The sequence below is a fragment of the Macadamia integrifolia genome, chromosome 6 (assembly GCF_013358625.1).
Source record: "Macadamia integrifolia cultivar HAES 741 chromosome 6, SCU_Mint_v3, whole genome shotgun sequence".
NCBI lineage: Eukaryota > Viridiplantae > Streptophyta > Magnoliopsida > Proteales > Proteaceae > Macadamia > Macadamia integrifolia.
The window spans coordinates 11,375,613-11,403,357 of NC_056562.1; the positions used below are offsets into that span (position 1 = coordinate 11,375,613).

The 27,745-nt window shown below is 38.8% G+C and overlaps 1 protein-coding gene across 2 annotated transcripts; it reads left to right on the top strand.

Annotated features, from left to right (window-relative positions):
• The first annotated feature begins 6,692 nt into the window (after positions 1-6,692).
• Positions 6,693-10,300, top strand: LOC122081275 (CBL-interacting serine/threonine-protein kinase 21-like). 2 transcript variants are annotated; one of them, XM_042648317.1, is made up of 14 exons: positions 6,698-7,106; positions 7,205-7,267; positions 7,533-7,604; positions 7,698-7,805; positions 7,943-8,014; positions 8,106-8,159; positions 8,233-8,358; positions 8,431-8,520; positions 8,600-8,719; positions 8,802-8,909; positions 9,003-9,122; positions 9,410-9,475; positions 9,572-9,646; positions 9,740-10,300. In XM_042648317.1, exons 1-14 carry the CDS (start codon positions 6,945-6,947, stop codon positions 9,899-9,901), a joined length of 1,398 nt encoding a protein of 465 aa, XP_042504251.1. In that variant the 5' UTR covers positions 6,698-6,944; the 3' UTR covers positions 9,902-10,300. The 2 variants fall into 2 exon arrangements, with proteins under 2 accessions (XP_042504250.1, XP_042504251.1); XM_042648316.1 differs by having other exon boundaries at positions 6,693-7,106; positions 8,233-8,520.
• Positions 10,301-27,745: the final 17,445 nt, after the last annotated feature.

The window sequence follows — 27,745 nt, forward strand, 5'->3', positions numbered from 1 at the left end:
TGAGTTCCTAGTGTTATCTTTTGTGTTAACCAATGCACCGGCAGTATTCATGGATTTGATGAATCGAGTATTTCACGATGTCCTCAATAAATGGGTAATTATTTTTATTGATGACATATTGATCTACTCCAAGACAGAAGAGGAGCACACTCAACATTTGAGAATGGTGTTACAGAGGTTGAGAGAACAACAATTGTTTACCAAATACAGCAAATGTGAATTCTGGCTTGAGCAAGTTGGATTCCTGGGGCACGTAGTGTCTAAGGCCGGAATCGAGGTAGATCCTGATAAGGTGAAAGCAGTAGTAGAGTGGGAAAGCCCTAAAAATGTCACTAAAATTAGAAACTTCTTAGGCTTGGTTGGATACTACCGGCGCTTCATTGAGAATTTTGTTCGGATCTCAGCACCAATGACTACGTTGACAAAAAAGGGTGTGAAGTTTAACTGGGTAGAAGAATGCGAGAGGATTTTTCAGGAGTTGAAGAAGAGGTTGGTGTCGGCCCCTGTGTTGACCATCCCTGAAGGCACAGGTGGAATGATGGTCTACATTGATGCTTCCAAAGTTGGGTTGCGTTGTGTTCTCATGCAACGTGGAAAGGTGATAGCGTATGCTTCCCGACAACTAAAGGAGTATGAGAAGAACTACCCCACTCATGACTTGGAACTAGCCGCAGTCATTTTTGCCCTTAAGATTTAGTGACATTACTTGTATGGGGAGAAGTGCGAGATATACAGTGATCACAAAAGCCTTAAGTACTTTTTCACCCAGAAGGATTTGAACATGAGACAGAGGAGATGGCTTGAGCTCATGAAGGATTATGACTGCGACATTCAGTATCATCCCAGCAAGGCTAATGTAGTGGCAGATGCGTTGAGTTGGAAGGCACAGACTGTGTCACTCTCATACTTGGCAGTCAGCCCACCACTTGTACAAGAGGCGGCGCTAATGGATGAAGCTCTCTTATATAAAGGAGCAACCTTAGAGTTTGAACATCAACCAGAAAACCTTAAATGGTTGACTGTATCCTTGGCGGCTCTACAGGTGCATCTGACTATTAGGCAAGAGGTAATAATGAAACAACCTTTGGATCCTGAATTGCAGCGGATCAGAGTTAAGGTTCAAGATCAAACAATGAATGACCCAGATTTTGTTTTAGCCAGTGATGGAGCATTGATGTTTCGAGGCAGATTGTGTGTACCCGATGATTTGGATATACAAGACAAGATAGTGCGAGAAGCACATAGCTCTGAGTACTCACTCCACCCAGGAAGTACAAAGATGTATAAAGACCTCAAACAAAATTACTGATGGCCAAGCATGAAAGTCACAATAGCTCTATATGTAGTGACTTGTCTTACATGCCAGAAAGTAAAAGCTGAGAGGCATCGACCTTATGGTACTCTTCAGCCACTCCCAGTACCAGACTGGAAGTGGGATAGGATTACAATGGATTTCGTCACCAGACTACCATGTACACCTAAGGGGATGGACGCGATATGGGTGATCGTTGATCCCAACCTAAGGATATTTTTAGCTAGCATCTTGGCATTCATATGAGGTCCATAAAGTCCTTAATGAACTTCCTCCATTATGGTTGTAGCTTATTCTTCATCCACACACAACAACTGTATTTCGTCGTAAGATCTTTTGTATAACAAATCTTCCTGAAGGATAAACTGGGTGGCATATCTTCTCAAAAATTTCTTTTCTCTTTCAGTTGCTTCACTCAGGTACTTCCTTTCCCTGATGAAATCTACTATGTAAGCAAACCAAAACCGACCATCCATAGTGAGAGAGTTCACCGAATTCTGATAAATGGGTCTGCTTTTTCGTTTCACTAAGAATAGTCAAACCCTGGCCATAGGGTTGCACTCTACAATGGAAGCCAAGGTTGCAAGGGCATCTACAAACCTATTGTTATCTCTCTGGAAGTATTCGAATGAGATCTTCTCAAAGTGTTCAATCACCTCTTCCAGATGTTCTTCATATGGCTTCAACTTTTCATCTCTAGTCTTTCACTTTTCCTATATCTGACAAATGATGATGGATGAATCACAGTATACTTTGATCTTTTTATCCAAATAGTCAAAGTAGTTTCGAGCCCTAAAGCACAAGCATCATATTCGGTTATATTTTTGGTACAGGGGAAATCGAGGTGGAATGATGAAGGAAAATAAAGGCCGTCAAGAGTGACAAGCAATATTCCCGCACCACATCCCTTTTTGATTGGCTGCTCTATCAAAGAATAATTGCCATTCATTCGCTGTGTCTTCTTCCTCTACTGCTGTGATTCCTTCATCAGGAAAGGTATCATCCAAGGCTCTTTCATTTTCTATGGGGTGGGCCGCCAAATAATCGACTATAGCTTGCCCCTTGAGAGATTTCTGAGTAACATAAGTGATGTCAATCTCTAATAGCAATAACAACCAATAGGCCATCCCTCCTGTTAGGGCTAGTGTCTCAAAAAGGTATTTGACTGGATCCATTCTTGAGATCAGACGCACTGGATAGGCCACCACGTAGTGTCGCAACCTCTTTTATTGCACAAATCAATACAGCATAAGTTCTTTCCAAAGATGTGTATCATGTCTGACATTCCAGGAACTTCTTTCTGAGGTAATATATGGCATGCTCTGTCCCCTTTTTTGCCTCTTTTTGTGCTAGTAATGAGCCCATGGAATATTCTCCCACGGATAAGTACAAGAGAAGTGGTTCACCTTCCACCAGCGGTGTCAATACTAGTGGGTTCATGATGTATCCTTTGATCCTGTCAAAAGCTTGTTGGCATTGGTCATTCCATTTCGTGGGCTGATCCTTCTTCAACAGCTTGAAAATTGGTTCATAGATTGTAGTCAATTGAGCTATGAATCTATTGATATACTCGATGTGACCCAAAAATCCTTGTATTTGCTTCTCAGTCCGAGGTGTGGGCATCTTCTGAATTGCCTTGATCTTGACAGGGTCGACTTCGATGCCTCTTTCACTCACCAAGAAACTTAGCAATTTTTCTACTGTTGCCCCAAATACACACTTCTGAGGGTTCAGCTTCAACTGATACTTCTTGATCCTTTCAAAGAATCACCTTAATGTAGGAATATGCCCCTGTCGATCTTTTGACTTCACTATCATATCATCCACATAGACCTCCACATCTTTATTCATCATATCATGCAATATGGCCGTAGCTACTCTTTGATAAGTTGCCCCAATGTTCTTCAGTCCAAAAGGCATCACTTTGTAACAATAAGTTCCCAAGGAGTGGTGAAGGCTGTCTTCTCATGATCCTCTGAGTGCATGCTTATTTGGTTGTATTCCGAGAATCCATCCATAAATGATAACAAGGCATGCCCCGCTGTATTGTCCACCAATACATCAATGTGAGGTAATGAAAAGCCATCATTAGGGCTTACCTTGTTAAAATCTCGGAAGTCCACACATTCGCACCTTACCATATTTCTTCGGCACTGGTACAATGTTGGCCAACCATTGGGGGTACTTAACCACTTGTAGAAATCTTGCATTCCACTACTTCACATCTTCTACTCTAATCTTCTCACTCCATTCTGCTACATTCTTCGGAGCTCCTACTTTATCGGTTTTACCCTCGGATAGGTTGGCAATTGGTGTTGCATGATCTCAGGATCTATACTAGGCATATCCTTATTCAAGGCTAATCATCTGTTCTGCTTCTTCGTCGTCAAGGATATTCAGGATCTATACTAGGTTTTACCCTCGGATAGGTTGGCTACTTGGGTGATCGACACTTATTCAAGATCTATCCAAGGACTGTGGCTGTTTATATAAAAGAATACCCATCAGACCAACATGCAACCCATACCCGCACCCTTTCTTTCACCATTACTCTCTCCCAGACCACCGACAATGCTGCTGGTAACATCGGCTTCATCAACATCATCGACCTTAGCAGAAAGGTTGGTTTTGGCTCTGCTGCTTTCAGATCCAAGCTCGATTCCAGCCAAACCAAGAGCATCAAGAAGATCCCTTACAACATTCCCGTCCTCGAGATCAATACCCAGATCATCTCTCCTATGATCTTGACTGCTCTGCTCCCTCCGCCTTCCCCGAGAACGCCGAACAGAGCGCCAAGGTTGAACACGACGGAGAAGTGAAGCTAGAACTCTGACAGACACAGCTAAGGAGAATGATCGTTTTCGGGGTTTTCTTCAAAGAGATAAAATCTCCAAATCCTTGTTTATTTTTTGGGAATTTTTCATGGTTTCTGTTGTGATCGTAGTGAACCCAACAGCTCATATAGCAACGGAAATCTCATGAATAAGTTGATGGTTTGGTGAAGAATCCCACTGAACCTAATAGCTCATATAGCATCAGAAACAGTTACAGTAAAACGATGAGGGATGATCTTCACTGACAAAGCGTTGCAGGCAATAGCAGCAGTCTTCTGGATATTAGGGTGAGAGATGAAGTAAAACCTTCAACGACCCTTCAAACTAGGGGTGCAAGTTGGCCCTGATGGTCGAACCCACCTTTGGCCCGCCCTAATCCTGAACAAGTGTCGACCCAAAAAATTTGGCCCTGAGGGCTGGTCTGACCTTGAAATTTCTGACCTGAGTCAGGGTCAAGGCGAGTAAGGGTTGATGTCTTTGGCCCGCATAGCTTGCCTTGAACTCGGCCCTGATTACTGCCCCTGATGTTGACCCTAGTTGTGACCCTGATGTTAACCTAATTTTATATGTTGTTTGACATTGAGTCATTGACACCTCAAAACTCTTATTATATCTTCTCACCGATCTCTCTTGCTTTTTTTATCAAAAAAAAAAAAAATCTCTCTTGCATTTTTTTTACCAATACAAGTAATTTGTAACTTTATATTTTTTATCTCCTCTTTCTTATGAATATTTTTTATTTTTAAGTTATTTCATATTTTGCAGAGTCAGGGGCAAGGTCAGGGTATACACAACCCTTGATGGCAAACCAAGGTCAGGGTCAATCAAGATTAAGGTCAGGGTCATCTTGGCCCAACCTTGAAAAATCAGGGCCAATTAGGGCGGGTAAGAGTTGGGTTGAACCTTGAAGGGTAGGGCCAGAGTTGAAGTTTTGTGCCCCTGAGTCAAGGTTAGGGTGGGCTTGGGACCAGGTAAAGGGACTTAGGATTGGGCTAGGGTTTTAAGAAACCCAGCCCAACCTAGCCCTGTAGCACCCCTACTTCAAACTTCACTTCAAACCTCTCTATCCAAACCAGAACAAAGAAAGCACGGACCAGATCAGAGCGGCACAAAAAAGGAGACAAAAAGAGAAAGAGAAAAAAACTAGAAGAGTTGAGTTCATCCATCGATCCTTAGATAGGTATGAAGAAGTGCAAAGTTCATCCATCACCTACCATCATCCCTGACAACCTCGCGATCCTTCCTACAACTTACTGACACTAACGGTGGTACTTTCTTGAGAAGGGAGAAGGAGGAGGGTAGACAATCAATCGTGTATGGGTTGGATCCATGGAGATGGGTGGTTTTTCTGGTGAAGGAACCACAACCCTTGAATAGATCTTGAACAGGTGTCGGTAGCCCAAATAACTATGGACAAGACTTGAACGATCAAAGATAAAGAGAGTAGCCGGATCTTATTCATAATGTTTATGTCATTCCATTTATCAGGCGGGTTTCTTACTTTCTTTCAAACATCTAATTAATTTTTGTCGATACTCCCTAGAGGGGCTTACAGATTCAATCAACCAAGCTTTTTGGTCGCGGCTTGCCTGATTTTTTATATGTATTAAAGGGATAACCACAAATTAGTTACGATTTCTTGTCCATTCAGCCGACATTCAGAGGTCAACTTATCCACTGCTTTAATACTTAAGTATATAATTCAATAATTTCCACATTTTCATTCCTGACACAATGGAGAAGATAGGTATTAACAGATATTTTACATTGCTATCAAGTGGGATTTGCCTCGTGTATCTCATTTGGATTTTTTATTTGCTAAATATTATTATCACAAAATTATGTTAATTTTTCAAAGGGGAAATATTCCTTGTCGGTGAGCATGGCCCTTATGCTTGCACCAGGGTCAAAAGGAGTGTCCATGAAAGCATCAAATGAGATGATATTTTCACTTTTTATGGAAGTGGGGTGGTCATTTGAATTCCTTTGTGATGCAATAGGACGTTTGATGTGCATCAAATGGTAGAAAATACTTAAAGACACAGAGACCAAGGTGATCACATGTAGCGCAAGACATTTTTATACGTTAGATGCCTGTCAAAACACCCTATTGCACCATAGAGATCCAAATTCAAGATTTTTTTTATTTCTTCCCTTTTTCCAATGTTATAACACATTTATTATGTCACGCCGACAAATGATGTGTCAATTCTAACTATTATAGAAAGGACAGATATCAAATCTCAAAAAATCTAACTCAAATCAAATACTCCTTTTTATATTTCGAAAACATCACCATCTCCTCTTACATGGATACCTACCCAAGAATAATCCTTCCCTTCTTTTTGGTAAGTAACATTAAAATAATCCATCCGTTTTTCTAGGAAATTTCCCAAAATGCACTTTTAACTCGTGCGAAAGAAGAAGCAGGGGAAGATGGGTGGGCGAGGGGTAGAGCTGTTTTCTTAAACCTTCCATTCAAAACACGTTTGACGTTCCCAGTCTTCTCAACTAACTGTCTGTCACTCATACTTCTTCTCTTCATGAAGAATAACAATACAACCCAACTCAAACTCAAATTTTTTGTAATATGTATGCTTAGAAGTCAAAATCAAATGTGTCTTTTAAACGTGAGAACCATATAATCAGATGAAGGGAAAGAAGTAGAGGACCAAAATCTATCTCAAAACTAGCACTACAGAAGAGAGGAACTTGAAATCCATTTCTGCAGGATTAAGTAGAGAATAAAAAGAACAGGCAGGCAAAGAAGAAATTAGATTCTACAGTGATATAAGTTGATGGGTTTCGCAGCTACTATTGGGAAATACCAGCTTGGAAGAACCATTGGTGAAGGCACCTTTGCCAAGGTTAAGCTTGCTCTGGACAGAGTTACCAAGCAGCATGTTGCAGTCAAGATCATCGATAAACAGATGGTTTTGGATAACAAGTTAATGGAACAGGTAAATTCCCAGGTCACTGCTCCATCTACTTCTCTATTTTTCTAAATTTTGGCTTTCCTTTCTAGCAACTAAAATGAAAAATCTAATTTGGGTTTCAGGTAAAGAGTGAGATTAGTACAATGAAACTGTTGCATCACCCCAACATTGTCCGAATTTATGAGGTTTGTTACGAGGTTTCGGACTGAAATACATCAATAATCTGATCTCAATGTGCATAAAGTTAAGGATAATCCTAGTATCAAGCAATGTGAATCAAACCTATGTTGGTTTTCGTTAGAAGAGTTTTTCAAATTCTGAATACAGGGGCAGGCAAGGCAAGAAAGCGGGGGTGGGGACTATACAGGAAGGGTTTTTCTCTCCAGCATTTTCTTAGGAACTTATTTCTTAACTGGAACTCATAATCTTTGTTGAATTTCTCATTTACAGGTTATTGCCACCAAGACTAAGATCTTCATAATAATGGAATACGTTTCCGGAGGCCAACTCTCAGAGAAGTTGGTATGTTTCTTCCCTTCTTCAGCCTCCGAAATCTTAGAATTCTGTGTTGGATTTCATGTCATTGAGCTGTTTTCGAACTTTGATTACTGCCAGTCGTATCTCAAAAAATTCGACGAAAAGGAAGCTAGGAAATACTTCCAGCAATTGATCGATGCTGTGGACTATTGTCATAGTAGGGGTGTATATCACAGAGATCTCAAGGTCAGAAATCTCAACTCTAGTTGCAGAATTTGCTCTCTATTTCAGTGATTCTCTGCAACTTTGAAACTCATTAGGAAGATATATAATGAAACCTAACCTGGGTTATATCATTGCATATTTGAATGATCTAAACACAGCCTGAAAACCTGCTATTGGATGGACAAGGAAATTTGAAAGTCTCAGACTTTGGACTCAGTGCATTGAGAAAGGTTAGAAACATTTTAGTAGTTCATGTAATATTTTTAATGAGACTACTCAGACATATACTTGCAAGAACTCACCAATTCTAATTCAACACAGCCTGGTGATTTGCTATCGACGGCTTGTGGATCTCCATGCTATGTAGCTCCTGAGGTAAACAGAGATATGAGCCTAAAAAGAATTTCAAAAAAACCAAGACTGGTGGTGCTGACTTTGTTTTTGACAGGTAATAGCAAACAAGAAGTACAATGGAGCAACTGCTGATATCTGGTCATGTGGAGTAATCTTGTTCGAATTACTTGCTAGTTATCTACCCTTTGATGACCGAAACCTGATGAACTTGTACAGGAAGGTAAGTTTGGGAAGAGATTTGATTTCTTTGTATGCATATATCCAGAATGCTGATATATCTATTGGTGCAAAGATTTCCAGAGCAGAGTACACATGTCCAGAGTGGTTTACAGCAACCCAAAGGAAACTACTTTTCAGAATACTTGAGCCAATGCCTAATAGGGTAAAATCAATGAACCCTTCCTTCTTCTTGTTCAGTTGATATGAAGTATGAAAATATGACTACTCTTTTCTTAAAATAGCGGATGACAATAGCAGAGATTCTAGAAGATGAGTGGTTCCAAACTGGCTATGAGCCTTCAGCAGGAATTGAATGTGAAATCAACTTGGATGATGTCAATGCAGCATTTGATGGGATCGGGGTAACGGCACGAAATCAATCTCTTGAGCTCTATCTAACATGATATAGAACCCTAATCTGATTCAGACACAAATTTAATGCAGGGGAAAACCGCCGAGACAGGGATGCGCAAATCCTCAAGTTTCATCAATGCTTTCCAGCTTATAGCAATGTCCAGTGACCTTGATTTGTCAGGTCTATTTGAAAAGCAGGTAACACTCTAGAGCTCAAAAATATTCACATCCCACACAGGCAACTTATGCTTCTAGTTGCTAATTTTTTTGTGAGAATTTTCTTTCTTCAAGGATGAAGATAAACAAAGAACAAGGCTTGGTTCCAAATATCCTATCAATGAGACTATAGAGAAAATTGAAGTTGCTGCAAAAGATGTCAGTCTTTCAGTTGAAAGGATGAACATGTCAAAGGTAATTTATACAGTTTTTCTCTTTCATTGAAAATAGGATTATTGGAACTCTGCCTCAGGAAGCGTGTGGTTCTGAGTTCAACTCCCCTTACTTCCTTAGGGCCACTCACATAGGAGTATTTAGTGCTCTTCATTGCTTTCAGTGAAAGTTGAATAATTCTCATTCACCGGTATGACCCAGTCCATGCAATTGTGGGATTAGTATGGGCCCGCCAGACTAACCAGGCCGAACGCCTAGATACCTGTCATTATTATTTCATATTTAAGCCATTGTTCTTTGAATATCAGGTGAAAATTCATCAAAAAAAGAAGCTCCCAAGAAATTCTAGATCATATTTCAACCTATCAGCTGAGGTAAATAAATTTCTTTATATAGTTCTTGCAACATAGAACAGTTTTGTGTTTCACCACCATATGGTTTCATACACATACACATTACTGTTAAATTAGGTGATTGAGGTGACACCCTCACATTGTGTGATAGAAATATCAAATTCTGCAGGGGAGCTCACAGTGTACAATGAGGTAACAACTCAATTCCACTAGCTTACTGTTTTGTGGATCCCAATTAGTGGTAATTTTTGTACTAACTGTTGTTAATTGGACCAAAATCACCAGTTCTGCAAAAGCTTATCAAATCTGCTGATGGAGAACTCCAATTTAAAATCAGAATCAGATAGGCCCAGACCAGTCATTGTTGATGGTAAAGAGAATCAATGCAGTTCTGAACCGGAAGGGAGCAAAACGGATGAACAACTTTGTGGTTACTATACCTCCTAACAAACCGTTCTCACTTCAGCTAATTGTGATTCCGGATTGTTCATATACAACAAATATGTATAGCGAATTGCAGAACAACCCACTCTTAAAATAAGAGAGAAAGAAAGAGAGAGTATATTAAGAATATGCCCGTTCACTCCAATTGTAGTGTCTTTTTCAACCAGTAGCGTGTCAGCTCTGGCATTATTGAACGAAAGAGATGCCGGGTTGGTGAATTGCAATAGGTAATAGATGTAGGGCCTGTCTTAACTGCATTAAAGCATTCAAGACGATTCTTTTTTCTGGTGGGGGGAGGTTTGATTTGTTTTACATAGCTCTTTGCTTTCTCCAATAATATTGGCATTTTTTTTAAAAGAATTTCATTTGTAAAATAAATATTATAGAAAAGTCTAATTGTAACCAAAGTGGTGAAATAAGAAATTGTAACTCATTTGGGTTTGATTTGTTTTACATAGCTCTTTGTTTTCTCCAATAATGTTGGCATCTATCAACTTTTTTTTTTTTTTTTTTTGTAGTATAAATATTATAGAAAACTCTTATTGTAACCAAATGGTGAAATATGAAGTTGCAAATCCTTCAGGGACATTTGTGTATCTCACAACTCTAACTTGAAACATTTTCAAAATCGCAGCTTGATGCACTCTCTAAAAAATGATACCAACAGTTGTACAAAGTCAACAAATTATGTTAACTTTTTTTTTTTTTCACCAATTGATATTTTATATTGCACATTTTGCCGAGGGGTCTAGGCTTCAACAAGCCCACAATAGGTCCATGATGTCCTTTGACACCTAAACCCGTGGTGTCAACTATAGGGTTATCCTATACCCCACCCTAGGGGTATCAAAAAAGCCCGGTAAACCTGAATCAGCCCTAGCCCGCTCTGAGCCCGAATATGACTTAAGCTGAGATTTCAGCCCATAGGGTGGGTTAGGGTTGAGAATTTCAGGTTTGAGGTAGGGTCGGGTTGGGTTTGGGTTGAGCCCAACCCGACCGAACCCAACCATGTTTATTAAGTATATAATCATATAAATGTGCTAATAATTATTAACGGATACTTATAGAAAAAGGTCTTTCGTTTTCCACAATCTATGCATAGACGAAAAGTTTGGTCTTTGACCTTTGCAATATTGGGTTGGACTAGATTGGGTTAAACGTAGCCCAATCAGGTTCATTAGGGCTGGGTTGGGTTGGGCTAAACCCGACCTAGGGTTGGGCCTAGGCTGAGATATCCCAGCCCGACCTAGGGTTGGGTTGGGCTTGGGTTGAGTTAAGAGACCTTATGGTTGGGCTGGGTTCCCGGCCCATTGACACCCCTACGCCTACCCCACCCCTTACAAAGACAATATATATATATATATATTTGTTGAAAGAGAAATTTATTGATAAGAAGGGATTATACTCATGTCATTTGTAACAACATTAACAGAAAGACAGATATCAGAATTGGGCCAAACTATCTTATCCGTAATAGATAGAGCCCTCTTAGCAAGGGAGTCTACAATAAAGGTAACCAAGTTTCATGTATCTTAAATCACTAATCGAATAGATGAAGCTGAAGGTCTTGCGGTATCCTGCAGGCATGCAGTGACTTGCTAGTTATCGCTTGCCACCAATAAGTTATGGGTGCTGTCCGAAATTGCCTCGAATAATCCATCCCGTATTGCCCAAGTTTTGCTTATTAAAATATTTGCAAAAAGGTACTGGAACAAGGACTACAACCCGAGGGAGTCCGCAGTGGTCATAGATAATTAATCCCAAGCCGCTACCCTTTGTAGGAGTACAAAAAGCATCACAATTCAGTTTGAATCACCCAGGTGAAGGTGATGTCCATGTCTTCTTAGATTGAGATGCTTTAGGAGGTATATCTTGCAGAGGCACTCAAAATAAGAGAAACTTGGACTAAGATTCGTGTGCTGCAATAATAACTTGAATGGGATCCGAAACTCTTCTACCAAAGAAATATTCATTTTGTGCATACCGTGTAAGATTTCCAATTAGGTGAGTTAGCATAGTCAAAGTTTTGTTTTCAAAATCGGTTTAGTGGTGTTGACTACAGATGAAGCAGAAAGAATCCAATACTAATGGTAAGTGATCTCTACGGAGATATTGGATTCTATTAATACACCTTAATGGTATGAAATATTTATTACTATATGTGGACCTAAGGTATTGTTTCCTTAATAGGGAGGAAACCCTAATTTTATTGCAGGGTTGGTCCCTCCCCTCACCCCTATATATAGTTATCACTGACCCATTAAGTGAGGCTAATGATCTAAAGCAAAAGGGAAAAAGGGTAGACCAGACCAACATTGATCGTGTTGTACGAGGAGCATACGAGAAGACTTTGAGGAGTTCTTATTCTTCAGCCATGGATTCAGGTATGCCTAAAATGTGTCTTTGTAGTATTTATCATGTATGCTTATCAATCTTCATGAATCATTCCGTATTTTCTTTTCATCAATGGTATCAGAGCCTTGTTTATAAAAATCGATAGGTTGTATAAATATACATTATTTTTGTATTATTATTGTGTGGATTCAGATGGTTAGACAAATAAATAAATATAAGCTACGTCCATGGATGAATCCAAAATTCATGGATTCACGTTTGCTAGGGGCCTAGGTGCCATTGGCTACCGAGATCAGATGTACCGCCAGTAATAAAAATTAGTCTCTTCTCCTCAGTTCGTTTTGGGAAGAAAGGGGAAAATAGTATGTACTAGTGTACTGCCGGTAACAGTAACAGTAACAGAAACCCTTACTCTTTTCCACAATTTGTTTTGAAGAAAAGGGAAAAGTAATATATTATATATTATTACCAAAAGACAAAACTTGCAAAGTTAAAAAAAAAAACAAAGAAGGGGGATACTTTTTCCCTTGATTTTTCTTTTGGAGAACCGTACAAATCTTTTTTGTTTTTCTTTATTGTTAACAAAAATCTTACAAAAATGTGAGTTACTAGGTTTGGTTGTCTTTTGAAGAAAAATACGAAGTTCAGTTTTTTTTTTTTTTTTTTTTTTATTGGCTTTGGAATTGACAAGCATTAATGTACATTCAATATAAAAAAAAAAGTTTTACTTTTTACTGATTGTTTCTCTTTTGAGAAATCATACAAAAAGTTTATATCTTTTTATTAAAAAAAACAATAAAAATGTGTCATGAGTTTTAATTTGTTCACTCATAACAGAACCATAAAGTATAATTATTTACAGATTTACTTTTCATGACATTTGGTTTAATCACTAGCACATTATATATAAAATTTTGTTATTTCATATTAATTCTTAGGCTATACGATTCAGTCACTATAGAGAATTATTTTGTAACCCATGATGTTGCTTTGATCTGTCATAATAGGAACACTAATGATTTTATATATTAAAATTTTATGTGCTTTTGTTTTCCATATTATTATTCAGCAATTCTTTGATGAAAAATTATTAAAAATATAATGGGCATACAGTAGCAATCCATGTCTATAGAGTTTTATAATTTTAGAGATTAGACTTCCACTTAGTGGGCTAATTCCTAAAGATGCGGAATCACTATAGACCATCCGGATGGATTGCAGTCAAGAAAGCTATATGACGAACGATGTGCTCTTGTCACCACAGGTGAGTTTTCTTTTGGTCAGTTTTGCTTGATGGTGTGAGGGTGACATTTTGAGCTTCACTATTTTGGAGGTTCTTGTCTTGCCACCACAGGTGACAAAATCTACAATGTGGTGTTGTTTTAGGCGTCTCGCCTTACATGTGAAAGATTTCACTGCATGTTGGCGATCTTGCCACCACAGGTGTGACCCCAATGATGCCAAACTTTTTCCAGTTTGTGTTTTTCATACAGTTATTAAAATTGGTACTGGGACAAATCTGATTAATAAGCCCTAATTAATCAGTTTTCATTATATTATTGGGATTTTGATATGCTTTTAGTTATTGCATATTGTATGTTTTGGTAAAATTTTAGTAATTATTATTGCCAGCTATGACTTCCCAATTGTCTTCCATCAAAGTCCTGAATGGTTCCAATTTTGAGGAGTGGATAGACTCTCTTACTGTGTCTCTTGCAATCATAAGATTCGATTATTCCCTGAGAATAGATAAGCCTCCCGAGCCCACAACTGAGAGTGATGCTACTGCAAAAGCACTTTATGAAAAGTGGGAGGAGTCCAACAGATTGTGCCTGATTGTTATGAAGCATACTATGGACAAGACCATTAAGAATAATGTGCCTTCGAAAGAAAAAGGTAAGGATTTCCTTCCAGCCGTTAATACAAATTTTACCAAATTTGATAAGGCTGAGAAGGGAACATATTTTAAGTGGTTCTCATCCACTCAATATGATGGCACAAGTGAAGTACGTGATCACATTATGAAAATGATCAATTATGTTGCCACGTTAGGCGAGATGGAAGTGAAGATATCTGATTCTTTCATTGTGTAGCAAATAATGCAATCGCTTCCATCATCATTTGATACTCTTAAGACCTCCTATAATGCACAAGAATTGGAGTGGAATCTTGAGGACATGACTTCCATATTGGTATAGGAAGAGGAAAGAAAGAAGAAGGAAAAATTTAATTCAGTTTATTTTGTTTCCAATAATAGGGGTAAGAAGAAATTCAAGAAAAATTGGAAAGGCAACAAGCAAGAAAAATCAAGAAAAATAGAATAGAAAATCGATCAAAATCTGAAACCAAAGACTAAGGCTTTTAAGGGAAAGTGTTTCTTCTGCAAAAAATGATGGACATAGGAAGACCGATTGCCATGGCTATAAGAAATGGCTTGAAAAGAAAGACACATCTTTAGCTCTAGTGTGTCTTGAATCAAATCTTATAGATGTTTCCCCTGATTCGTGGTGGATTGATACTGGAGCAACTATTCACATCACTAATTGTTTGCAGGAGGAAACCAAGTGAGGGAGAGATGATGATCTACATGGGGAATGGAGAGAAGACCAAAGTTGAATTCATAGGAGTAATTAGATTACTTTTATCCACTGGTTTTGTTTTGGATTTGAATGATGTGGTTTATGTATCGTCATTTAGAAAAAAACTTGTTTCGGTATCTAAACTTAACAGTTTTGGTTATACTTTTAATATTGGCAATGGAAAAATTACTCTCTATTCTGGTTCTCTTATGGTTGGATCTGCCATGTTTTGTGATGGTCTTTATAAATTTGATTTCGATATTAGTTCTTCTAAATATGCCAACACTTCTTCTGCTGTAAATTATGTGGTTACAAATCCTAAATGTGCTAGATTGGATGAAAATTCTTCTATGTTGTGACATAAACATTTAGGACATATTTCAAAACAGAGGATAGAATGATTGATTAAGGATAGTATACTTTCTCAATTGGATTTTTCAGATTTTGGAATTTGCATTGATTGCATTAAGGAGAAACACATTAGAGCTAAAAAGAAGGGTGCAACTAGGAAGGATGAAGCATTAGAGCTAATTCATACTGATATTTGTGGTCCATTCACTCCTACTACCATGGTTGGATACAGATATTTTATTACTTTCATAGGTGATTTTTTCCGTTTTGGTTTTATTTACCTTATTTAAGAAAAATCTATATCCTTAGATGCTTTCAAAGTTTTTAAAGCAGAGGTAGAACTTAAAATGGAAAAGAAGATAAAAAGTGTGAGATTTGATCGAGGTGGAGAGTTTTATCGTAGATGTGATGAAACTGGGCGTAACCCTGGACCATTTGCCAGATTCTTACAAGAATGTGGTATTGACGCTCAGTACACTATGCCTGGTTCACCTGAGCAGAATGGGGTAGCTGAAAGGCGAAACCATACTCTTATAGATATGGTGAGAAGCATGATAAGTAATTCAACTTTACTTGATTTCTCATGGGGTGATTGTCACACCCCGTTCACACTGAACCGGAGCGGTGACCGAGTTAACACCGGTTAACCCAAACCTGCCAGGATCATCAGATACTGTATTCCACCACAGCATACACACACTAACATAAGTTCATCAGATCAGCGGAAGACTAAGTTTTACCTGTGAATAAATCCCATATACTTGATACCCGAATTGTGATACAATAATTATATACATTTGGGCCCGAAGGCATGATATATACACAAAAAGAATATGATTCAAATACCAAGTATATACAGGAAATCATCAAAACCATCAGAGTACACAGCTCGGCTCGGTATCAAGGCTGGAGCTCAGCTCGGCATCAAGGGTTGTGCCCAGCTCGGCATCACATAGAAGAGCTCAGCTCGGCCTCAGAAGTGGAGCTCAGCACGGCCTCCAAGGTGGAGCTCAGCTCGGCCTCAGAACTGCTGTCCCGCAGCACAGCTCTCGCACAAGCAGTCAGCGTCGTGCTCTAACTCCTCAGGGGTCCACCAGTCCTCTTTAGGAAACTCGACTGTGGGACCCACCCCATGCTCCTCAGATGTACGACCTACAAAATCATCTAAAAAGGGGGTGCACACGTGGGATGAGCTCACTAGCCCAGTAAGTAGAAAGATGGACCACACAGCAGTCCACACATCACAACACATCATATGCACTACATGCCATGCTATACATTTTAAATCACATCCACCTAAGCAACATTACTAAGTCCTTGGTTTTAGTGCTACTACAACCACAGTGCGCGTATACTCCGGGTACGAGCCACGAACTCCCTCCCGCGATACGCCCATAGGGCTGTCGGAAAAAAAAAAAAAAAAGTTTTACTTTTTACTGATTGTTTCTCTTTTGAGAAATCGTACAAAAAGTTTATATATTTTTATTAAATAAAACAATAAAAATGTGTCATGAGTTTTAATTGGTTCACTCATAACAGAACCATAAAGTATAATTATTTACAGATTTACTTTTCATGACATTTGGTTTAGTCACTAGCACATTATATATAAAATTTTGTTATTTCATATTAATTCTTAGGCTATTCGATTCAGTCACTATAGGGAATTATTTTGCAACCCATGATGTTGTTTTAATTTGTCATAATAGGAACACTTATGATTTTATATATTAAAATTTTATGTGCTTTTGTTTTCCATATTATTATTCAGCAATTCTTTGATGAAAAATTATTAAAAATATAATGGGCATACAGTAGTAATCCAGGTCTATAGAGTTTTTTATAATTTTAGAGATTAGACTTCCACTTAGTGGGCTAAATCCTGAAAATGCGGAATCACTATAGACCATCCGGATGGATTGCAGTCAAGAAAGCTATATGACGAACGATGTGCTCTTGTCACCACAGGTGAGTTTTCTTTTAGTCAGTTTTGCTTGATGGTGTGAGGGTGACATTTTGAGCTTCACTATTTTTGAGGTTCTTGTCTTCCCACCACAGGTGACAGAATCTACAATGTGGTGTTGTTTTAAGCGTCTCGCCTTACATGTGAAAGATTCCACTGCATGTTGGCGATCTTGCCACCACAGGTGTGACCCCAATGATGTCGAACTTTTCCCAGTTTGTGTTTTTCATACAGTTATTAAAATTGATACTGGGACAAATCTGATTAATAAGCCCTAATTAATCAGTTTTCATTATATTATTAGGATGTTGATATGCTTTTAGTTATTGTATATTGTATGTTTTGGTAAAATTTTAGTAATTATTATTTCCAGCTATGACTTCCCAATTGTCTTCCATCAAAGTCCTGAATGGTTCCAATTTTGTGGAGTGGATAGACTCTCTTACTGTGTCTCTTGCAATCATAAGATTAGATTATTCCCTGAGAATAGATAAGCCTCCCGAGCCCACAACTGAGAGTGATGCTACTGCAAAAGCACTTTATGAAAAGTGGGAGGAGTCCAACAGATTGTGCCTGATTGTTATGAAGCATATTATGGACAAGACCATTAAGAATAGTGTGCCTTCGAAAGAAAAAGGTAAGGATTTCCTTCCAGCCGTTAATACAAATTTTACCAAATTTGATAAGGCTGAGAAGGGAACATATTTTAAGTGGTTCTCATCCACTCGATATGATGGCACAAGTGAAGTACGTGATCACATTATGAAAATGATCAATTATGCTGCCACGTTGGACGAGATGGAAGTGAAGATATCTGATTCTTTCCTTGTGTGGCAAATAATGCAATCGCTTCCATCATCATTTGATACTCTTAAGACTTCCTATAATGCACAAAAATTGGAGTGGAATCTTGAGGACGTGACTTCCATATTGGTATAGGAAGAGGAAAGAAAGAAGAAGGAAAAATTTAATTCAGTTTATTTTGTTTCCAATAATAGGGGTAAGAAGAAATTCAAGAAAAATTGGAAAGGCAACAAGTAAGAAAAATCAAGAAAAATAGAACAGAAAATCGATCAGAATCTGAAACCAAAGACTAAGGCTTTTAAGGGAAAGTGTTTCTTCTACAAAAAAGGATGGACATAGGAAGACAGATTGCCATGGCTATAAGAAATGGCTTGAAAAGAAAGGCACATCTTTAGCTCTAGTGTGTCTTGAATCAAATCTTATAGATGTTTCCCCTGATTCGTGGTGGATTGATACTGGAGCAACTATTCACATCACTAATTGTTTGCAGGAGGAAACCAAGTGAGGGAGAGATGATGATCTACATGGGGAATGGAGAGAAGACCAAAGTTGAATTCATAGGAGTAATTAGATTACTTTATCCACTATTTTTGTTTTGGATTTGAATGATGTGGTTTATGTATCGTCGTTTAGAAAAAAACTTGTTTCGGTATCTAAACTTGACTGTTTTGGTTATACTTTTAATATTGGCAATGGAAAAATTACACTCTATTCTGGTTCTCTTATGGTTGGATCTGCCATGTTTTTGATGGTCTTTATAAATTTGATTTCGATATTAGTTCTTCTAAATATGCCAACACTTCTTCTGTTGTAAATTATGTGGTTACAAATCCTAAATGTGCTAGATTGAATGAAAATTCTTCTATGTTGTGGCATAAACATTTAGGACATATTTCAAAACAGATGATAGAATGATTGATTAAGGATAGTACACTTCCTCAATTGGATTTTTCAGATTTTGGAATTTGTATTGATTGCATTAAGGAGAAAAACATTAGAGCTAAAAAGAAGGGTGCAACTAGGAAGGATGAAGCATTAGAGCTGATTCATACTGATATTTGTGGTCCATTCACTCCTACTACCATGGTTGGATACAAATATTTTATTACTTTCATAGATGATTTTTCTCGTTTTGGTTTTATTCACCTTATTTAAGAAAAATCTATATCCTTAGATGCTTTCAAAGTTTTTAAAGCAGAGGTAGAACTTAAAAGGGAAAAGAAGATAAAAAGTGTGAGATTTGATCGAGGTGGAGAGTTTTATCGTAGATATGATGAAACTGGGCGTAATCCTAGACCGTTTGCCAGATTCTTATAAGAATGTCGTATTGACGCTCAGTACACTATGCCTGGTTCACCTGAGCAAAATGGGGTAGCTGAAAGGCGAAACCATACTCTTATAGATATGGTGAGAAGCATGATAAGTAATTCAACTTTACCTGATTTCTTATGGGGTGATGCTTTGAAAACAACAATATATATTTTGAATAAAGTTCCTAGCAAGTCTGTTCCTAGAACTCCCTATGAATTATGGACTGGTAAGAAGCCAAATTTATCTCATTTTCATATATGGGGATGTATTGCAGAGGTGGGACCTTACAATCCTCAGATGAAAAAGCTTAATCCCAGGACCATTAGTGGTCATTTTATCGATTATTTTGAAAGATTAAGAGGATATAGATTCTATTGTCCTACACATTCTACTAGAGTAGTCGAATCAAATCAGGCAGTTTTCTTTAAGGATGATCTAGATTTTTAGTCTGTTCTTTTACCTATGCCTGTGACGCTGTCGTCTACTGTATTACAACCTCACATTGAACACCAGAATGTCCACACTCAAGAACCTATGCAACCTATAGTGGCTGAGCCTGCACCCCTATTGTTGATGAGATTCAGTACCATATTGTAGCTGATGTTCCCTTGAGGAAATCAGAGAGAACTCGTAGGCCTACCATATCTGATGACTATGTTGTTTATTTACAAGAACATGAATTTGATATTACTTTGGATTTAAATCCAATCAGTTTTGAATAAGCTGCCAATGATCCAAATTCATCTCTATGGATGGTTGCCATGCAATATGAATTGAATTCTATTCTGTTAATAATGTTTGAGATTTGGTTGAATTACCAAAAGGATGTAGACTGATTGGTTGTAAATGGATTTTCAAGACCAAATAGAATTCTAAAGGTGAAATTGAGCGTTACAAGGCTATACTTGTAGCAAAAGGATTCAACTAAAGAGAGGGCATAGATTACAAGGAAACATTCTCACCAATCTTGACAAAAGATTCTTTCATAATCATCATGGCTTTAGTAGCACATTTTAATTTGGAACTTCATCAGATGGATGTCAAAACAGCTTTCCTAAATGAAGATCTTGAAGAGGATGTTTACATGCATCAACCCCTTGGCTTTAGGCAAGCTGATACAGAGCACCTTGTGTGCAAACTCAAGAAATCTATTTATGATTTGAAACAGGCATCTAGACAGTGGTATCTTAAGTTCGATGAAGTTATCATTTCTTATGGTTTCAAAGAAAATCTTATGGACCGGTGTATTTATCTGAAGATCAGTGGGAATAAATTCATTTTTCTTGTGCTTTATATTGATGATATTCTTCTTGCCAGCAATAATGTTGATCTTTTGCATGAGACAAAATGATTATTATCAAGTCACTTTGATATGAAGGATCTTGGTGAGGCCTCTTATGTTTTGGGCATTGAGATTCAACGTGATAGGTCTTGCGGCATTCTTGGTTTGTCTCAATAAGGTTACATTAAGAGGGTATTAAAAATATTTAATATGTTGGCATATTCCCCTAGTAAGGCTCCAGTTGTGAAAGGGGATAAATTTGGCAAGTCTCAATGTCCACAGATAGAATTGGAGCGCAATCAAATGAAGAACATACTTTATGCATCTGCTATTGGTAGTTTGATGTATGCTCAAGTTTGTACACGACCTAGCATTGCCTATGTTATTAGTATACTTGGGAGATATTTGAGCAACCCTGGTGAAGCGTATTTGCAGCTGCTAAGAAAGTCATGAGATATTTGTAGAGCTCTAAGGATTTTATGCTTACTTATAAAAGAACCAATTCACTTGATGCAGTCAGTTACAGTAATGCAGATTTTGCTGGATGTCTAGATGACCTCAAGTCTACTTCTAGAAGAGTGTCATTATGATGGCAGGTGGGGCTATATCTTGGAAGAGTGTCAAGCAGACACTCACTGCATCTTCTACTATGCAAGCAGAGTATGTGGCGTGTTATGAAGCCACTGTTCAAGCTTTATGGTTAAGGAATTTTATCTCAGGGCTGTAGATTGTTGACTCTATATCTAAACCAATGAGGATGGTCTGTGATAACTCCGCTGCGGTTCGTTTCTCTCATAACAGTAAAAGTACTTCAAGCTCTAAACATATTGACATTAAGTATTTTTTTGGTCAGAGAGAAAGTTCAAGAGTCACAGATTACAATGGAGCAGATTGCTATAGAAAATATGATTGTAGATTCTCTTACTAAGGGCTTGACTCTAAAAGTCTTTCAAGAGCATATCACTAATATGGGACTTGTTAGTTCTTTTTGATGCATTTTATTAGTGGGAGTTTCGCTCAATATGTTCGCATTTGACTTTTAATTTTATTTTATATATATATGATGTATTATTATTATTCTTAAGAATATATATGCATTTTTTATTATGGCCATTTGTTTATGTGTATACACTTATTTATTTGCCTCCTACAAAAAATTGAGGTTATATATGGTGTACTTACCTCATTCAGTATCTGAGGTTCTAGTAAATACACACACATTTAGTCGCTAGCAAAGCCTTGTTTGATTGAGGTCTAGTGCTAGTGTTTTGGGACATCCGGACCCAGTCCCAATGAGCTTCTTTGATTGAAGCTTGAGCATTTGGGAGATGCTTGTAGTTAATAAGACCTTCAGTATCTGTCTCATAGGGCTCATTTGATTTTCGAACTAGGACCAATATCACTTTAGATGTGATGATCAATATGGTTGGTTCCAAACATGTCTTGGCCAGTCTTGGATGCTCCGCATGTTTGATAATTCAGTATCTGTCTCATAGGGCTCATTTGATTTTCGAGGCCAGTCTTGGATGCTCCGCATGTTTGATAATCCTCAATATGGCTCATTTGGAAAAAGCCTTTACTGGATTTGTAGGATCACTTCCTTATCCTTCGGAGGATATTGCAACCTGAAACTAGGCAAGTTAGGAATCCATTTATGAGACCAAATAAACACCTTTTCCCCTATGCCAATGCACCATATGAGACCATATTGTAAGACTTTCTTTCCTTCCATTATACTGCACTAGGCCCATGAAGGATTTAATCCCATTGTTGCATCCAAGAAATTCCAGTGTGGGAAATAGATATCTCTAATAAACCAGGCCGATAGAGAATCAGGATCATTCCATAGTTTCCATGCAACCTTGGATAGAAGTGCCTTGTCTGAAGTTATGGGTCCCTAAATCCTAAATCTCCTTTCTCCTTAGATTGGCCTAGATGAAACCAAGATATCCAATAGCCCCATCACCCCAAAAGAAATCACTAGTAGACATTTAAAGTAGGTTGTGGTCCGATGCTAGAAGCTTGAAATGGGAGCATGCATAATTTGCTAATGAGAAAGCCACTGACTTTAGCATAACCTCCTTACCTGCATATGATAGGAGATGGCTCTTCCATCCTGTGAATTTCTTCTTAGCCTTGTCGGTGATGTCCTTGAACTGTTCAGACTTAGAAACCCGAATTCTGTGGGAAGTCCTAAGTACTTGGATAGTCTTTCCCAAAAGAGATTCTAAGAATGCAAGAAAACCACTGCTGGAAACACAAGGGGGTATTGGGGCAAAATGACCAGGTTGACTTCTTGAGATTGACAGTCTGGCTGCTTGCCCTGCAATAATTCTCAAGGCACTCTTTCAAATGGAAAATTTTATTGAGTTTCATCTTAGAAAACAACAAACAGTCATCCACAAACAATAAATGCGAAATTGGTCTTGCATTATTTCTAACCCGAACACCCTTGAGTAGACCAGATAATTCAGACTAAGATATGATGTTGCTTAGATCCTGGGAACAAATAATGAAGAGAGTAGGAGAGAGGGGATCACCCTAACTAATTCTTTATAGGGAGCTACTGAACCACGAATACCACCATTGATAACCTACTTGTAAGTCACCGTGCGTAGAGGTCATCACTAGCTTGACCCATTTTTCTAAAAAGCCAACCTTCAGGAACAGCCTTTCCAAAAAAATCCATTCAACCCTGTCATAGGCCTTCTTCATATCCAGCTTCAAAGCCGTGAACTTTTGCTTCCCTTTCTTCTTGTGATTAATGTAATTGAAGATCTTGTGAGCAGTAAATATGTTGTCCATATATTAATCTGTTGGGGACGAAGGCTGATTGGGATGGTGATATTAGAAGATCCAAAACCTCCTTGGGGTGATTAGCCATAATTTTGGTAATCACTTTCACCACCACTGGACATAAGCTAATTGGCCTGTAATGGTCTGCACTTTCCGGATTAGAAATTTTGGGAATTAAACATAACAATGACTCGTTACATTTGAAAGCCAAAGAAGCAAAAGCAAAAAAGTGATTAACAAAAGAGAAGATGTCGTTTTGAGTGTGGTCCCAATTTTTTTTGGAAGAAAGCAGATGGGAGGCCGTTTGGTCAAGTAGCCTTCAAAGGTGACGTGGCAAACAAGGCTATGTGGGTTTCCTCTTTTATAGGGATGGCGCAGGGCTCATCATTCATCTCATTAGGTATTGTGGTTGGATGGACTGAAGAGTCCTCTCCAATGCTGCATTATCTACTCCTTCAGACATAAAAATTTATTCATAGTAAGATTTCATCACATCATACACTTGGGCTTCTGATGAAGTCCATTCCCCTATAGAGCCCTTCAAACACCGAATTCTGTTGTAGTTTCTCCTTTGTAAAGTCGACATATGGAAAAAACTGGTTGCTGGAACCAAGATATCCAGGATTTCCGCCTCCATATCACTTCTTCTCTCTTCAATTCTTCATGTAACTGATGTAGAATCGCATTCTCCCGAGCCTGTGTGTCATCAGTGAGTTCCCCTCTGCAGCTGCTAGAGCTCATGTTGTAAAACTCTTAATCTTCTTCTACACATGACCGAATGTTTTTTCGATTCCAATGCTAAAAGATCGGTTTGCAATTCACCATTATATGATAAAGCAAAGGGGTACCTGTGGAGCATGAAGATGAAACCCAAACCTTAGCCGCAACTTATTTTTAGTCCGAGTGTCGAAACCACATCGACTCAAAATGGAAGGGTCGTTGTCCTCTAAATTTTCCACCATCTGAATCTATAATCAATGGATTATCGTCTGAGTTCACTGCTGGTCGTACTAGCACTGTAGCATCAGAGAAACACAGATCATTGCTGGTTGGTTAAGGTCCTATCCAGTTTAACTTTAATATTTTCCAACCCACTTCTCTTCTTTGTCCATGTGAAATGAGGGCCAAGGGAAGCCAGATCGATAACAACACAAGTGTTGACCATGTTGCAGAAGCATTCTGTCTTTGGAGCACGAACTTGAGCCTCCATACTTCTCATGTCATGATAAGAACGAATTGAAATCTCCATAACCACCTATCCTGAATCTCTACCATGTACTAAGCCAATGATCTAGTCCCACACTAAATGTTAAGCACTTCTATTCGGGACCATAAACAGATATCATGAAGAAAGAGAATCCATTCCCGAACTTACTTTAGAGTCAATGAAAGGTCAGTTGGCAAATAGAATTTACACTTGTATTTGCTTTTGCCATAGTAGAGTTATCCCCCCTGAAGCTCTTTGGTGTAGACACCAAATTTTTTCACCCTTTCCAGCTATGATGAATTGTGGATCTTGAACGTGACTTCTTACTTCCGATCAACAGAGATGATAATTGATTAAGAAAACCCAGAAACATCCCCTACCTAAAAACCTCAGAAATCCTGCGCAGGAGAAAAGAGGGTCCAATTTTGACTTTTTATATACGAAGGAGTCCGGTCAGGTGATCGTACGGATGGATAGTACTCAAAATTATGATTCCAATGACATATGGTACGTCAAAATCGATAAGCATCCCCTTTCACTCCCCATTGGTTCAAAAATCCTATAAATACCCCCACCCTTTTGTTTTACACACCACAAGATTCCAAGCCTCTTAGTGAGCATCCCCTTGGAGAAGCTTTGCCCTCTCTCCTCCCCCTCCCCCTTAAGGTTTTTCAAGTCTTCGGAGAGATCTTCATAAGATCCAAAGTGTTCTTCGAGCCTTCGAAACTCTTCAATCTCTTGCTTTATTTGAGTGAGTTTTGGTCAGAATAATCCCCCTTAGTCTCCCTCCCCCTTTTGATGTTCGTCAATCCTTCATTTTTCAAGTCTTCGGAGAGATCTTCATAAGATCCAAAGTGTTCTTCGGGCCTTCGAAACTCTTCAATCTCTTGCTTTATTTGAGTGATTTTTGGTCAGAATAATCCCCCTTAGTCTCCCTCCCCTTCCTCAATCCTTAGAGAGTAGCCTATTCCCAGCGGAAGCCCTGCTGGAGTGCCACCTTAGGCAAAGTTTGAAAATAGCTCACCCTAGCGGAAGCTCTACTGGAATTACCATAGTCAAAACCCTCCCATAGCCTATCCCCAGTGGAAGCTCTGTCGGAGTGCCACCTTAGCCAAAACCCAGAAGTAGCCCATCCCTAGTAGAAGCTCTATCGAATCGATATCGCAATCAAAATCCGAAGGTAACCATTCCTAGTCGAAACTCTATCCAATCAATATCTCTCGAGAAAAGGAAGTTGGAGGTCAAGACCATCTTCCCTTGAGCTAGGAGAATCCGAAAGACAGTCCGTGCCAGTACTGATCAGGGGTCTACCCCTCTTGACCCGAAATAGGGGTTTAAGTTTAGGTACAACTTCTCAACCGAATCGTCATCATGCAGACTTTATATTTACTTTGTTTTAGTGTACATAGTTATTTAAATTCAATCGTACATATGAGTGATAACTTAGCTATGCGTGGAGAATAAGAATAATCATGGAAAATGTTCGTTCTTAAGCATCTAGTAAGAAGACCGGTCGAACTAGGTAGATTGGGTGCCTAATACCTTTCCAACTCTACAACCTGACACTTATCCTAAATATTTAGACCAGACCAACTATCAGGCTCTTTTCTCAGGAATCAGGCCCACCTCGAGTCTTAGGCCTATAATCCTAGTTGGCGACCCCAAACCCCTTTGTATGATCCTAATCCCCGTCTTGAATGACGAACTTTACACTCTTACGAAATAGGCCTCAACGTATCTCCACGTGGTGATACGACGGCGTAGGGCCGGTGGGTAAGCATACACAACACACCCCCCCTCATGAAAGAGAAAGAGAGGTGAGAGGACGGAATGAACGCAAGTCCTTTTCCCCCTAAAAAATGGGGAAGAGAGATCTCGTCTCCGGCCGCCACCCTCACAGTGGCGACTCCACTGTGGATAATGTCAAGCTTCCGACACTAGATGCTACCATTAAATGCAAGAACATTTTCCACCACATTTGTTTGAAACATGTTTGGATTACCCCATGTTATAATTGTATTTGCTAACCACATCATGCATCGTGCTCGAAGTGAAATCATTTGGCGAGGGATTCCCTATCATGCCTGGACCCTCGGGGAGGTCAGTGCATGTCATAGAAAGTACTTTAAGAGTAAATGGTAGCTGCTTCCTGTACAAGGGTGTGGGATATTATTAAATGGCGAGGATGTTCATAATTGTGCCAGCACCTTCGGGAAGGTCCGTGCACTTTATGACATTCTGAGATTGGATAATGATATTCCCGCATTACACTTTTGCACATAACCACTCATGGTTCCACCACCCCATGGCCAGTTGCTTAACCTTGTGTGTAGTCACTAGTAATGGGCAAGGAAGTCACCCCCTTTGATCTTGTACCTCTGGGTATATCAAAAGGATCACGTACCTTGCGTATATAGATCCTGTCAAGGAAGCCTTATCAGTCCTATCGCATCCACCGCATGCTCACATCATATAGGAAATAAATAGAGAACGCTAGGAACGCCACAAGCTGATCTGTAGAATTTATTTGTGGTATTGAAAAGGAATTTTCATATGATACACCTCATTAGGTAAAGAAATCCTCTCCTAATTGGTTTTCGAATAAAAATTGTCCTTCATCCTTAGAAATGAAATTTGGATGATATGGCATATGCGATCAGGGCTGACTTCTGTTAAAGTCTCACAAAATGCCGAATTATCTAAAAGACCCTAGGAAACTAGGAGGAAGGTCACCTAGTAGGGTAAGATTAAAAAAACATGACTTTATTGGCAGAGAATGTGTTAATAAGGATATTCTGGTCAAGCTATTTGTGTGTATCTTCCGCTTATGATATTGAGTGGACTAGGGGCATCAAACCCTATCCACTCCCTATCATTGAAGTGGACAAACTTTGGATGAATTATTGGTTGACAATTAAGTGGATGAATGAACAAAGGGTTGGCAATGCAAGAATCCTAAAAAAAGCCACTTTTGGTCAGGCACAATTCCACATCTCAAGTATTCTCCGTGGTCCATTTGGACACATCAGGGTAACTGGCTGACTTGCTTAAGTTCAGTGTCACCTCCATCGTCTCTTCGAGATTGTCTACTCTCAAGTGATTACAACCCAATTCATATGGATCCACATGACTCTGAATTACCCGAGCAAGCATGGGTCCTTCCTGTACAGACCTTGTAGACAAAAATGACCGATGTCAA

Bases quoted from the DNA above. Each gene is read 5' to 3' on its own strand.
- LOC122081275 (XM_042648316.1), top strand. From the start codon at position 6,945: ATGGGTTTCGCAGCTACTATTGGGAAATACCAGCTTGGAAGAACCATT. The intron at 8,160-8,232 runs GTAAACAGAGAT...TGTTTTTGACAG, and splicing joins CATGCTATGTAGCTCCTGAG to GTAATAGCAAACAAGAAGTA. The intron at 9,476-9,571 runs GTAAATAAATTT...CTGTTAAATTAG, and splicing joins ATTTCAACCTATCAGCTGAG to GTGATTGAGGTGACACCCTC.